The following is a 12,904-nucleotide window of genomic DNA, read 5'->3' on the forward strand; positions in this document are numbered from 1 at the left end:
TATTATTTCTAAAAAAAAAGGTTCTAATATTTTAGAAGAATAAATATTCTATTTTAAAGGGAGTTTTAGGGCAATTATTGGTATGGATGTTCAGAATTGTGCTCAATTCAGTGGCGACCTTCTCTTCTTCTTTCCTTAGCACATTCTTTAACAAATATACGAAATTAGAAATCAGTTCAGTTGAGTCTAATTTTAAATTGAGTTAACTCTCAAATCATTAAACTCATCTTAACTCAAAAACTCTTTACACGTGAGACTCACAACCATTTTCAACCCAACATTTCTTTACACTTGGGACCCACAATTTTTTTCAACTTTTCATAAATACTTATAAATTTATCTTAACATTCAAACACATCTAAACTCATTTTAGGTGTATCTCACAAAATTAACTTCATCATCTCAACTCATACTATTCATAAAAAATTCAACTTATCTTAATTCAGCTCGACATCTAAACCTAACTAATAGCACTCTCAATGACTTTTGTATTATACAAAAAATATAAATTATTTGAAGAATTGTTATAAAAAGGAGTTTCTTCCGATTATGTAAAAGGAATTGTAAAATATAATTAGCTACAGTAACCCACTACATGTAGCTGATACTGTTCATTTTGTAAATTTTTTTATTATTGATATTTCATTTACTCTCCCATTTTCTTTTACTTTGATTTTTATCATGTAAGTAAATTTTTTTATTGTTCATAATTTAAAACACCCATATTTCATTTTCTTCTAAAAAATATATTGAAAATATTTTTAAACCAATTTTTTCATTTTTTCATATTATTTTTAATTTTTATTTGGATTACATATTTTTATTTTACGTGTTTATGACTAAATTATTTTACATTGTATATAAAGGAATTGTAAATATAAAAAAATATATGGATATTGTAAATTTATTGGTAGAAATAAAATATTTAAAAAGAATAAAAAATAATATTTAAATAATATAGAGAATAAATAAATAAGTTGATGGATGATATATTGTAAAATTTAATATATAAAATAAAAATAATAAATTTTGATGATATATTTTAAAATATAGGATAAGAAATCCGTGTTCTAACAAAAATTATAATGCGACGGCTCCAACCTCGCAGAATTATAATGTCGTAAACGGAATATGCCCATATGCATTCAACGTCGTAAAAATCAGCCTTGTGCCCACCAGCTATATCGCAAGAGCACTAAGCATAGGTTTAACTATTTTTTGGCCAAATGTACTACTTTTTACATTTTGAATAGCAAAATATTATGTAGCCCTTTGAAGTTTACCGTTTAAAATTATCACTACAGTATTTAATTTTTTAAAATATTAAAAATAATTACGGCTAGGGCATTTAATTTTTTTAAATATTACCGCTAATGTATTTGTGTGTTTTCTTTAACATTTAAAAAGAAAAAGAAACCAAATACATTTGAGACTTGAGGTGCTGAATAGCAGTACCTTTGGACTAATGTATTCAAAATCAACCATACAAAGGAGTCATAATTCTTTATATAATATTAAAATATTATTTTTATTATCTATTTTTCTAATGCATATTTAAATTCATTGAATCAATTCCATTTTCCTTTTTATACTTTTCAAAAACAGTAACCTATACAATCAAAATACATCAAATTAGGGGTGGGGGCGGGCCCACCCCGCCCTGCATGGAGAGGGCCTAGTGGGGGCGAGATGACCCCAGCGGGGCCCCGCCCCGCCCCGCCCCCCGCTTCGCTCTACATATATAATTTTTTATTTATTTACATATATACATATAAATATATTATATATAAATATACACAATTTGTCAAATACTTAAAATTGTATTTAAGTCATTCGATTGTCTTGACTTCCTAGACTAACCTTTATATAAGAGGCCAAGGTAATATAATAGTTATCCTTAAACAATGTGGGATTTAGGAGACCAAGACAATAACAAATCTAACTCTAATGAGTTTAAGTTTTTTTTTATATTTATAAATTTTAATTTATTATTTAAATTATATTATAACTTGGATCTAAAAAAATATTTTTAAACCAAATTTTTTTTTTTAAACACAATGTGTTGGCTTAGGCGGGGGGCGAGCCAAGGTGGATGGGGTTTTTTCTTCCCCCGCCCCCCAGCACCGGGGTGGGGGAAAAACCCATGCGGGGTGGGCACCATGTAGGTATCACCCCTACATCAAATCGAATCGAATTGCAAATTACATAAAACATAAAAAAATACATAAACTTACATGAAAACACAAGCCAACAATGCATACTTTTATTAAAATATTTTAATTAATTTCCTAGAGCTACATTGAGACATTTTATAGGAATAAAATAATTGGAATGGAGTTTTTGTATCCATCCGAGTAGCTGACAAATATGACACCATACCGTCTAAAATAGGAGGTTATGATTAGAATGATGAAGAAGCCAGAGATCCTTCAAGGAACATAAGTATAAATGAGAAAGAGTAGACAAATGCGATATGTTAATTATTATGAACAAACTCTTAACTCTTTCTATATTTTTTATGATGCAAATACATTTTGATTTTGGTATAATAGATGTCACGGACACATCCGACCACCCATTTCTCTATTTTGCAAGCACTCGATGTTGTTCGAAGCAGGTGGTTACAAAACACGGCTCGACAATAATGTGTATTTTTAACTAATTATCTATACCAGTAGCTCAATACAAACATGGCTATTAACGGTAGATAAAAGTCATTTTTATTTTAAAAAATTTACACAACTTTTTATTATTTATATAATCTTTACACATTATATTTTTTTTAATTTTTTTATCAAATATTTAATATAAAAATAATGAATATAAAAATTAAATTAATTTTAAAAAAATAAATTCAAAAAAAATTAAAAATTAAAAAAATATATAATATATAAAAAATAAAGGATTGTATAACATTGCTCTTTTTATTTAGCTCCGTCTATTTTAATAGAGGGTAGAAAGACAGACGTGATGTTAGCCAAAAGTTTGAATAAAAGTGTAAGATACATTTATGATGCTCTAGCGAGGTAGTCGAACAGGTCCCTGGGGTCCCACCAACTTTGTCATTCCCCCGTGGATGTGCCTCGGGAACAGGCGTGTTTATCAAAGCGTTCGGGCAAAGGCAAAGGCGCAGGCGCAGAGAGAGGGGGTTTCATTCGGCCGGTCGGCTCCCTCAATTTCCTCATTCTTCAGAGTACTCTTCTTGATCCTGGTATTGCTCAGAATTTATTTTCCTTGCTATTCGAAGTGAAGGCGCACGGGATATACTTGGAGAAAGAAAACATCGGAGCTAACCAAGGTACGAGATCCCCCCACATATCTGCTGTGTTTCGAGTTTTGAATTCAATTGATTTTTCGTAGTGCCTCTCTCACCTTCTCTCTCGATGTGTGCGATTAAGAACCAGATCCAGTTGTTTTTCTGAAAAAGTTTAAAAGTTTACCCTGTTTCTGTTTATCCTTTGGGTTTCCTTCGTGTTCATCGACGACCAAAATTTCTGGTTGTTGTTCATCGATGTCGGAAACTATTATGTAGCGTACTTCATCGTAGCCGCGTGATTCCTCCCGTCAGAATTGAATGAATTTGGACGGTCAGATCAAGTTGTCTTAAGTTACGGCTGCTGACACGTCTCACTCAGTAAGCTCGGTCCACTTTGTCCGAAATTACCCTCTACCGCGTGAACTAAAAAACCAAGTCTTGAGGACAACTGCGTCTTCTCAGATTTTAACGCGTACTTTTCCAAAAATCTCACGAGTTTTGAACGGACACGGTAGTTTTCATTGTCTATTGTGAATAAATCCCTGGAACAATATTACTTGAACTCGCACGTGCAAATCTCTCGAAACATCCAGCTACCACATGCCTTTTTTAGTAGGGGTATACTAGTCAATTCGTTTAATGGCGGTACTTGGACTTTTGACAAACGAAACCTCTATATAATACCCAAGAGCCATTGAACCCCGCACAACATCAACGGCAACGTCGTCTCTCTTTGACGAACAAAGGCAGAATTTTGGAAAATTTCAAAGCCCTTGTGCCTAATTCTTTGCTTGTGTAATTTTTGTTCCTAATCTGAAGGTAGTCGAACCGAGGGAGAGAGAGATGAGTTCTGAACAGAACGACGGGACGAGCTACCAGCCGTCGGAGCCGAAGCTCTGCGTCAACAACTGCGGCTTCTTCGGCAACGCGGCCACCATGAATCTCTGCTCCAAGTGCTACAGAGACTGCCGGATGAAAGAGGAACACGCGGCTTCGGCGAAAGTCGCTATGGAGAAATCCTTCAACCCCACGCCGACGCGGCCAGACAATGATCAGCCGGTCCTACCTTCTGCCTCTTCCACGGAGAGCCTCGGCGTGGGACCCTCTTCGTCGTCTTCGTCAACTTCTTCGGTGTTCAGTGCTGCCGGTGATCGTGAAGCGCAGCCGCCAAAGGTGGCGAGCCGGTGCCTTACCTGTAACAAGAAGGTGGGTTTGACCGGGTTCCGTTGCAAGTGCGAGAGTACCTTCTGTGGGCTCCACCGGTACCCGGAGAAGCACGATTGTACGTTCGACTTCAAGGCCTGCGGTCGTGACGCCATTGCCAAGGCTAATCCAGTAATCAAGGCCGATAAGGTGCATAGGATCTGAAATCCGAATCCTTGTTCTCTGATCTGATCGTGGGTCGCCTTATTTATTTCGTTGGTTTTTCGGTTGATTGGGTTGATAGTTGTATTTGTTTAGGAGGTTTGTGGGGAAGGTGGTTTGCTTTCGTGCTGTTGAATGGGTAGTGTTTTTGGTGGTGGGTGGGTTGGACGATTCCATAATAAAGGAAGGACCAAGGTGGATCACTGACTTGTTTATTTGCACTTTGCTTTATTTTGTTTGGCTTTCTTCTTTTGTACTGGCTAAGATTCTTCACCTCTTTTCTGTGTCCGTCTTTCATGCTATTTATTTCTCTCTGCATGCATCTTATTTTATTTTTGACCATCTCACATTTCCTTTTATAATTTTTTCAAAATTTCATATAAAATATAATAAATAATTTAAATTTTTTAAAATTTTAAAATAATAATAATATTAAAAATAAGTATTCTATTAATATTTTATTCAATTTTTTTAAAATTATTTTATCTCGAGTCACTATTCTCAAACGAATTTTAAAGTGAATTATTCATCTTGTTTATACTGTTGTGTATTATAGGGTTAGGTGCTCCTAACACCTTATGATATAAATGTGTCACCTTACGGAACAATTGTTCTTTATAAAGGTGGATATAGGTTAACGTTTATAGGTTTCTTTTCTGCCGAAGGGGTTTATAAATTTGTGCATTATTGAAGTAGGTTCAACTCTTCACTTTTCTTTTTGATCATGAGATCTTCTCGAAGGAGGGATTAATTACCCCACTTGCCGATACAACTTTGATCTTTGTGTCTTTCTTGGATGCCTTTGCTCTACCATTGTTACTACTGTCGATCGATTCGATGCATGATGAATGATATTGTGGATTGTCATGAACTGCTATGGATTTGATTTTGAGAAATACTTTAGCCAAAAAAAGATTTGAAGTAAATTCACTACTTGACGTAGTATTTTGATGTGATATGTCATATTGTAAAATATTTTTATCATAAAGTATTTCTAAAAGATCATATGAAATCGTGTTAGTTTGTGTTTATTTTTATAAAATTCTGTTGTGATTATAACACTTATCTAATTTTATGTCTTGGTCCTTAATTGGAAGCTTTTGAATGTCACCATGTCGTTCTATTGATCCGATGGAGCACTAAAATCTCACTTTGATGGAGGTCTTTGAGAATGATAAGGAAAGCCATTTCTAAAGCACTAAAATCTCACTTTCTTGTCTATTGCCCGCCTAAAGTTATTCTAGGGTGGGGCGAGGGTGAAAGAGCGAAAGTATATTTCTTGAACACTAAGATCCGATTTGGATATATAAAATTATTTGATCTCATAATTATAATTTTTTTAAACTTTTACATAAAATATAATAAAAAAATTTAATTTTTTCAAATCTTACAATAAAAATTATATTAAAAATTTATATTTTAATAATATTTTATTTAACTTTTAACAAAACATCTCATCTCATCTGAACTAATTAACCAAATGAGGCCTAATATGCAGACAAATGGTCATTCATCTTATTATGAAATGTCATCTCATATAACTTCTCCCTTAATTGACTCATGTTATCCCTATTGCATGCAATAGCCATTGAATTAAACAGAGAAACATTTTTTTCTTTATTTTTTTAAAAAAAGATGAAGATCACATATTTAAGAGTGATCCCTTTCTGATTTTATTAAAAAAAAAAACTCTTACTTGTAACAGAGAAAAACCGTAGTAACAATCAAATACATGAGAATTATAACCAAAACCCAATACCCAAACCGAAGAATTCTAAAAAAAAAAACCAACAAGTCTTACTTATGTCTCAAATATGACAAACCATCTTTATCAAGTCTTAAAAGACCTCTAACCAACCAAGAAAGTTTCAAAGCATAATAATAAGTAGGGGTGATTAACGGTCCGGTCGGTCCGACCGGACCGGACTGAGACTTAGACCGGTCCGATCCGGTCCATATTTTAGAGGACCGAAATCATTCGGTCCGGTCCACGGTCCACAGTTTTTTCGGACCGGACCGGACCGAATGAAAAATTTTAAAAAATATATATTTTTTATATATATTTTATATATAATAATTGTACAATTAACAATATAAATTTTTAAATATATTATTAATACTTGTTAATATTCTATAAATTAGCAATATTTTATATATATCTTCATTTAACCTATCACTATTAATAATATAAAATTTTAAATATACTATTAACACTTGTTAATATTCTATGAATTAATAAATATATAATATCAATTAGTTAATTATATAGTAATTATATAAATTAATAATATAATTTTCATCTAATTTATTATCATTGACCATATAAAATATTTTTTTATTGAATTTGTTACATAATCTACATTAATAAGTCACTTAATTTAATTTAGTATTTTAAATAAATTTTTTTATTAATTATTTAAAAAAAAAAAAGAAAAGGAAAGAGGGCGGACCGACCGGACCGGACAATCGGTCCGGTCCAGTCCCTTTGGGTGTTCGGTCCAGTCCAGTCCGGAAAAATAATGGACTGAAAATTTTCGGTCCATCGCCGGACCGGACCGGCCCATTTGCAGCCCTAATAATAAGTAGAATTATTTCCCTTCATTTTTGCCAAAACATCAACCATTGCATTGCACCCCCGATATATGTATCTACTAGTGAATTGCATTTGACTAAGAATGTTCATGATTTCCTCTCAGTAATCTTCTAGATACCACAAACCACATCTTCCATTACTAATCCAGTGAATAATCAACTTTGAGTCCATCTCGATCTCAATAACATCACAACCCATACGCCTAGCATGCCTCAAGCTATAAAGCAAACCCATAACCTCAGCATTGTTATTAGAGCATAACTCAATAGGAATAGAAAAATCCAACTGAAACTCACCATCATGATCTCGAATAACTCCTCCTACCCCTGAACATTTATTCCTTGATTGCACCTTGTCCAATTTTCCTCGTTATTTTGGCATGAATGGACTGATAGTTGACACTAATCAATTCAAGCAAGCTAATTTTCTCTTCTCTATCTCTATTTTCTCAAAAAAAAAAAAAAAAAAAGAGAGGATGTGAGGGGTAACTCGGTAGGTTCGATCTTGGATTTGCTCCACAATGGTCATCAGTTCGAGTCTCCTTAAGACTACTGGAGGTTTACTTGGTATTTAACTTCAAGATCCCGTAAGATTTGTCGAAGTGCGCACAAGCTAGTCCAGACAGCCTCGATTAAAAAAAAATCTAAAGAAAAGAAAAAAGCATCTCCCAGTTTCTTTTGGACTTGCCCTGCATGGAGGCATGTTTGAATTAGAAGTAACCCAATAAAATTAATCAAGTGAGATCTTTGCCTTACCCGCTAGGGTGTTGCTTGCATGTAATTTGTATAATGATGGAGGAGAGAGTACATTTAATTGTTTACGTGTAGGATTGGATATAACAGAGATAAAATTGGATAGACAACACGGCATTCCCCATCTTCTAAAACGTAAAATAGTATTTTTCTCATTCCCCAGGCCACACGCACTAAAGTGTTCAAATCACTACTATGTTCAAGAATTAAGAGAAGAGGAATTGCTATAACGATAAAGTGATTATATAAAACATAATTTTTTAAATTGATTGGCTTTGTGTGATCTGTTGAATTTATTTCATAATAAAAATAATTTTATGACAAATTATATTAATTTATAAATTTAATTTTATGTAATTATTTTATAGCTATATTATTTATAGAATGCATGGTACACAGGAGTGGTCATAAATCAAGAGAATGGTATATTGATTGGACGGGTTTTGTATCTATTTTAATTTTCCATTATCGGGTCGCAAAAGGATATAGGACGAAGAGTAACGATAGTTGTATAACCATTTTTATATACTTATAAATTAAAATGAGAATATATATGTAAAATAATGTTATTTTTATAAATTAGTTTATAAAAATATCTATTATTTAATTAAAACATAATTATATTAAAAATTATAAAAATAATTATATGTCTATCATTTTTTATTGGACGAATCATGCATGTGAGAACTGGCAGAGATGCGTCCCTCAATAGTAAATATCAACACTCCAACTGCAGTTTCGTTTCGCCTCGTATCATCTTGTTTATTTGTTAAAGAAAAATAATTTTGATAAGACATGATTACATAAGAGTAAAATTATAAAGTGATATAGTTTGCTATAATATGTTAGATTATAAAATTATTTTTATTATAAGATAGATCTAATAGATTTAATAAATCCACATCACTTTATAAATATATTTATATATAATCTCTTTGTATCATTTGAATTATCTTTAAATAATTATTTTTGTGATTTAGTACTAACTCCACCTCTCTAAATTCATATTTTATCCTAGTTAATATTTTATGTTGTCTTATTTAACAATCTCATTTAAGTGAGTGGGGTATTAGCTCTCGGATAATGATACACTTACTACTTTTATCTTGCTTTTGCAAGGCTTTTGTTATGAGAAATGATATTTACAGTTGTGAGTGTGTAAGTACTGTGCAGTCATTTAAAAAATAAAATAAAAATGGGAACCACATGAAAAGAAATTAATTTTTTAATAATAAACTCTACTCTTTTTTAAAGCGACTGCACAATATTTGCTCATTCTACGACTATATGTAACATTACTCTTTTGTTATAGAACATGCTGTATTACACAGAAGTACGCACATAGGAAATAAGCATAGACAATACAACAATGTTTTCGCAAAATTTTTTAATTTATCTCATCTAATTATTATATATATATTTTAATTTTTATATAAAATAAAATAAACAACAAATTTTTCAAATTTTAAAATAAAAATAATATTAAAAAATATATTCTAACAATATTTTATTTAATTTTTAACTTTCATATTAACTCATTTCATCGCATATGCAAAAATAAACTAGACCTAATCAACAATTTTTGTCACAGGAACTAGGGGTGGCAATTTGTTCACAGGATGTTTGTGTAATATCAAATCATTTTCACCATATGGTTCAATCAATATTCGATCCATTAAGTTAAACATGTCAGATCTTTAAATTATAACGCGATCTATTTAAATAATAAGTCTGGTTGTGTCTTTCATTTTAATATGTTAAATAATTAATCAGAAATGTATAAACACGACATTATTCATTTCAATTTGTTTCATGTAAATAGATCGAACTAATCTATATAACCTATTTAACCTGATTAACATAATTTTCATAAAAAAAGTAAATAAATAAAATCTATGTTTATTGGTAATCACAAGATCTAAAAAACCAATTAGATTGCCCATTAACAAAAAATATCAATAATTTTCAGATTTTAACTTATAATAAAATCAATATTACAATCTTGATATTAATAAATTGAGTATGGGTTCAAAATTATAATATCAACAATAAAAATATAATCATATTGAGAAATATCAATATTACAGTCTAACAATAATACAATTGTGATTGTGAGTAAAAATCTAAACGAATCATAACGGATAGGTTTCGCATTAAGTGAATTAACTCGTTATTGATTCGTTTATAAATCGTGTCCTAACATGTCAATCTATTTTTATTCAAACCCATTAATAGCGTTGATTTATAAATCGTGTTACGTAATGTCACACATAATAATAACTATCTCAGGAGTTTTTGAAGCGAGCGTTCCGTTAGAAATCAAATGTCGCTTCAACAAATTTGTAAAAGTTATCTATGAGAAAAAAGCACAGCATGTCGCCTTTAGAAATCAAATGTCGCTTCAATAAATTTGTAGCAGTTATCTATGAGAAAAAAGCCTAAGGAAAATGCTACATGCCCCGCTGGGCCTGTAGCATTTATTTATTTTAGTTTTTTTTTTATTTATATAGATATTTTTAATAATATTAAATATTTTAAAAAATAAAATAAAAATTATAATATTATTAAAAAATATTTTCTTAATCATGAAATAGAATAAAAAATAATATTTATTATACTTCGTGATTAAAAAAGTAATTTTTAATGATTTTTTTTTTCTTTCTGATTAAGAAAATGTTTTTTAATGATATTGTTAATTTATTTTATTTTTTAAAAATATTTAAAAGTGTAAAAAAATCTATATAAAAAATAAATTAAAACAATACATATAGAAAAGTACATGCCAAGCTCAACGGGAGCCCCAACGGGCTGTAGCATGTCCATTTTAAATATTTAAAAAAATTATAATATTATTAAAAAATATTTTCTTAATCATAAAGTAAAATAAAAAAATTATAAAAAATATAATTTTTTATTTTATTTCGTGATTAAAAAATATTTTTTAATATATATTTTTTTACTTTATAATTAAAAAAATATTTTTTTAATAATATTTTAAATTTATTTTATTTTTTAAAAATATTTAAAAATATTAAAAAATCTATATAAAAAGTTTAAAAATTATTTAAATAAAATACATTAAATAATATTATAGCTCCGAGTCTCCAACAGGGACTATAGCATCACCCAAAAGCCTAAAGCCGACAGCACGTCGATTGTCGCCTTTACAAGTACAATTGGGAAAAAAAATTGTCTTTGGACGGATTGAATGCGACTTTCAACCTACTCCGGAGAAATTCCGTACAAATAAAAAACCCTAAAACGCTTTTTTTTTTCCGGATAAGTAAATCCTAGCTAATACTTCAGTACTAATTCAGTTTTAAACATTGTATTTGACAAAATACTTCACGAAGATGCAATTTAAATAGCGAGTTGAGATGATATAAGTTGGAATGAAGGTTGAAAATTAAATAAAATATTATTTTTAATATTATTATTATTTTAAAAATTAAAAAATTAAAAAATTTATTATATTTCATTTGACAGCTCAAGTTATGTGACGAAGCATCTTGGTTGATAGGCATAAAAAATAGAGAAATGATTTGTATAAACTCTATATAAATCATTATAAAAAAGTGAATCCTACCTAAAAAAATTAAAAATTTATTAATGAGATCTAATTTTTTATAAATAATTTATATAAAATTTGTCTATAATTTAAGATTTGTATCTAATATTACTTTAATAAATAAGATGAAGAATCCGAAGTCCTATGAGTCACCATTCACGAATGCATTATGCATATATGGTACTGGTGTAGCTGTAGACTGGGCCCCTGCCATCATGTCCAAGTGGGCAACAAAAGAAAAAGAGCAACACCCACCTTTGCAGAAAGGAGGTCTGCGGCTTACTGCTCAGTGCTCGATCGGATGCAACTCCCCCAGTTCAAGTGACAATCTGGTGAACAAGATATACACACTGATCATTCACTGCTCACATACAGTTCATGTTTATGCAAAGGAGAAAAATTATATGATATTGCTGAGGTATCTGCCATGTACTGCATGCATGCAGGTAGCCATGAGCTGTAGTCTATGGCAACTTGCTGATCTGAACTCTAAACTTTAAAAACTGATTGGTCTTTGTCGAACAAAGTTAAAGGAGGAGAAATAATGATGATAATATAAAAGGCAGCCCCGTAGGAATCCTTTCTCCTTTTTTCTCAGGCTAGCTAGCTGCCAGGCTTTAGCTAGAACTAAAAGGATACTTAAGTACTATATGCTTTAGGTAAAGAACCGTGATGTGAAAATTTGAGCGCTCAATCGGTACTCACATCATGCCAGCCCATCTCTTCGGACCATATAGCCAGCCATATACGGACACTAAGCATGCATGCACTCAGAAAATTCAGGCTCATTTTCCTATTAATTTCTTCATTTGGATATCACATAAATTTCTTCATTCACTGATCCTTTTTAGAGCTGAGGCTTCCTAGTTATTCCATTTTAATGGGCCTGATCACATAAATTCGATCCGTTTCAAGGGGATTCAGTCTTCATATCTCTTTCTCAAACGACCCTTTTGGCATTTCCTTTTATGTCAAGTACTAATGTCACAGTCTTCTCATTTTGATAGAATGATGGATTTAAGTTGATTTAAACCGTGGACTAACAAATATTTAGGCATAGGTGGGTGTAAGACTGTTCATCCGGGTCAAGTTTTTTCATGACCTAGTCCGGAACCTGAAGAAACATTGTGCCATTTGGTGGATGTATCATTATTAGATTTGAATGAAAGAAAATATATCCGCATACATGAATTAATAAAGAGAAAATGTTATAGTTACAAATAAATTTCATAAAAATAAATTTATAAATTGACGTGATTTTATGTGATATGTATGTTAAATGTATTTTATAATAAAATAATTTTATAATTTAATGTATCTTACAAAAACATGTTAATTTATGATTTTTTTTTTATGATTCAAAATTTATC

The 12,904-nt window shown here is 30.7% G+C and overlaps 1 protein-coding gene across 1 annotated transcript; it reads left to right on the forward strand.

Annotated features, from left to right (window-relative positions):
- Positions 1–2,960: 2,960 nt before the first annotated feature.
- LOC108990868 (zinc finger A20 and AN1 domain-containing stress-associated protein 1) lies at positions 2,961–4,894 on the forward strand. The gene is made up of 2 exons (XM_035694028.1): positions 2,961–3,298; positions 4,076–4,894. Exon 2 carries the CDS (start codon positions 4,100–4,102, stop codon positions 4,622–4,624), a length of 525 nt encoding a protein of 174 aa, XP_035549921.1. The 5' UTR covers positions 2,961–3,298; positions 4,076–4,099; the 3' UTR covers positions 4,625–4,894.
- The last annotated feature ends 8,010 nt before the right edge of the window (positions 4,895–12,904 follow it).

The sequence above is a fragment of the Juglans regia genome, chromosome 9 (assembly GCF_001411555.2).
Source record: "Juglans regia cultivar Chandler chromosome 9, Walnut 2.0, whole genome shotgun sequence".
Taxonomy (NCBI): domain Eukaryota; kingdom Viridiplantae; phylum Streptophyta; class Magnoliopsida; order Fagales; family Juglandaceae; genus Juglans; species Juglans regia.

What these genes read in the sequence shown, in the direction of transcription:
- LOC108990868 (XM_035694028.1), top strand. Translation starts at nt 4,100, where the DNA reads ATGAGTTCTGAACAGAACGACGGGACGAGCTACCAGCCGTCGGAGCCG.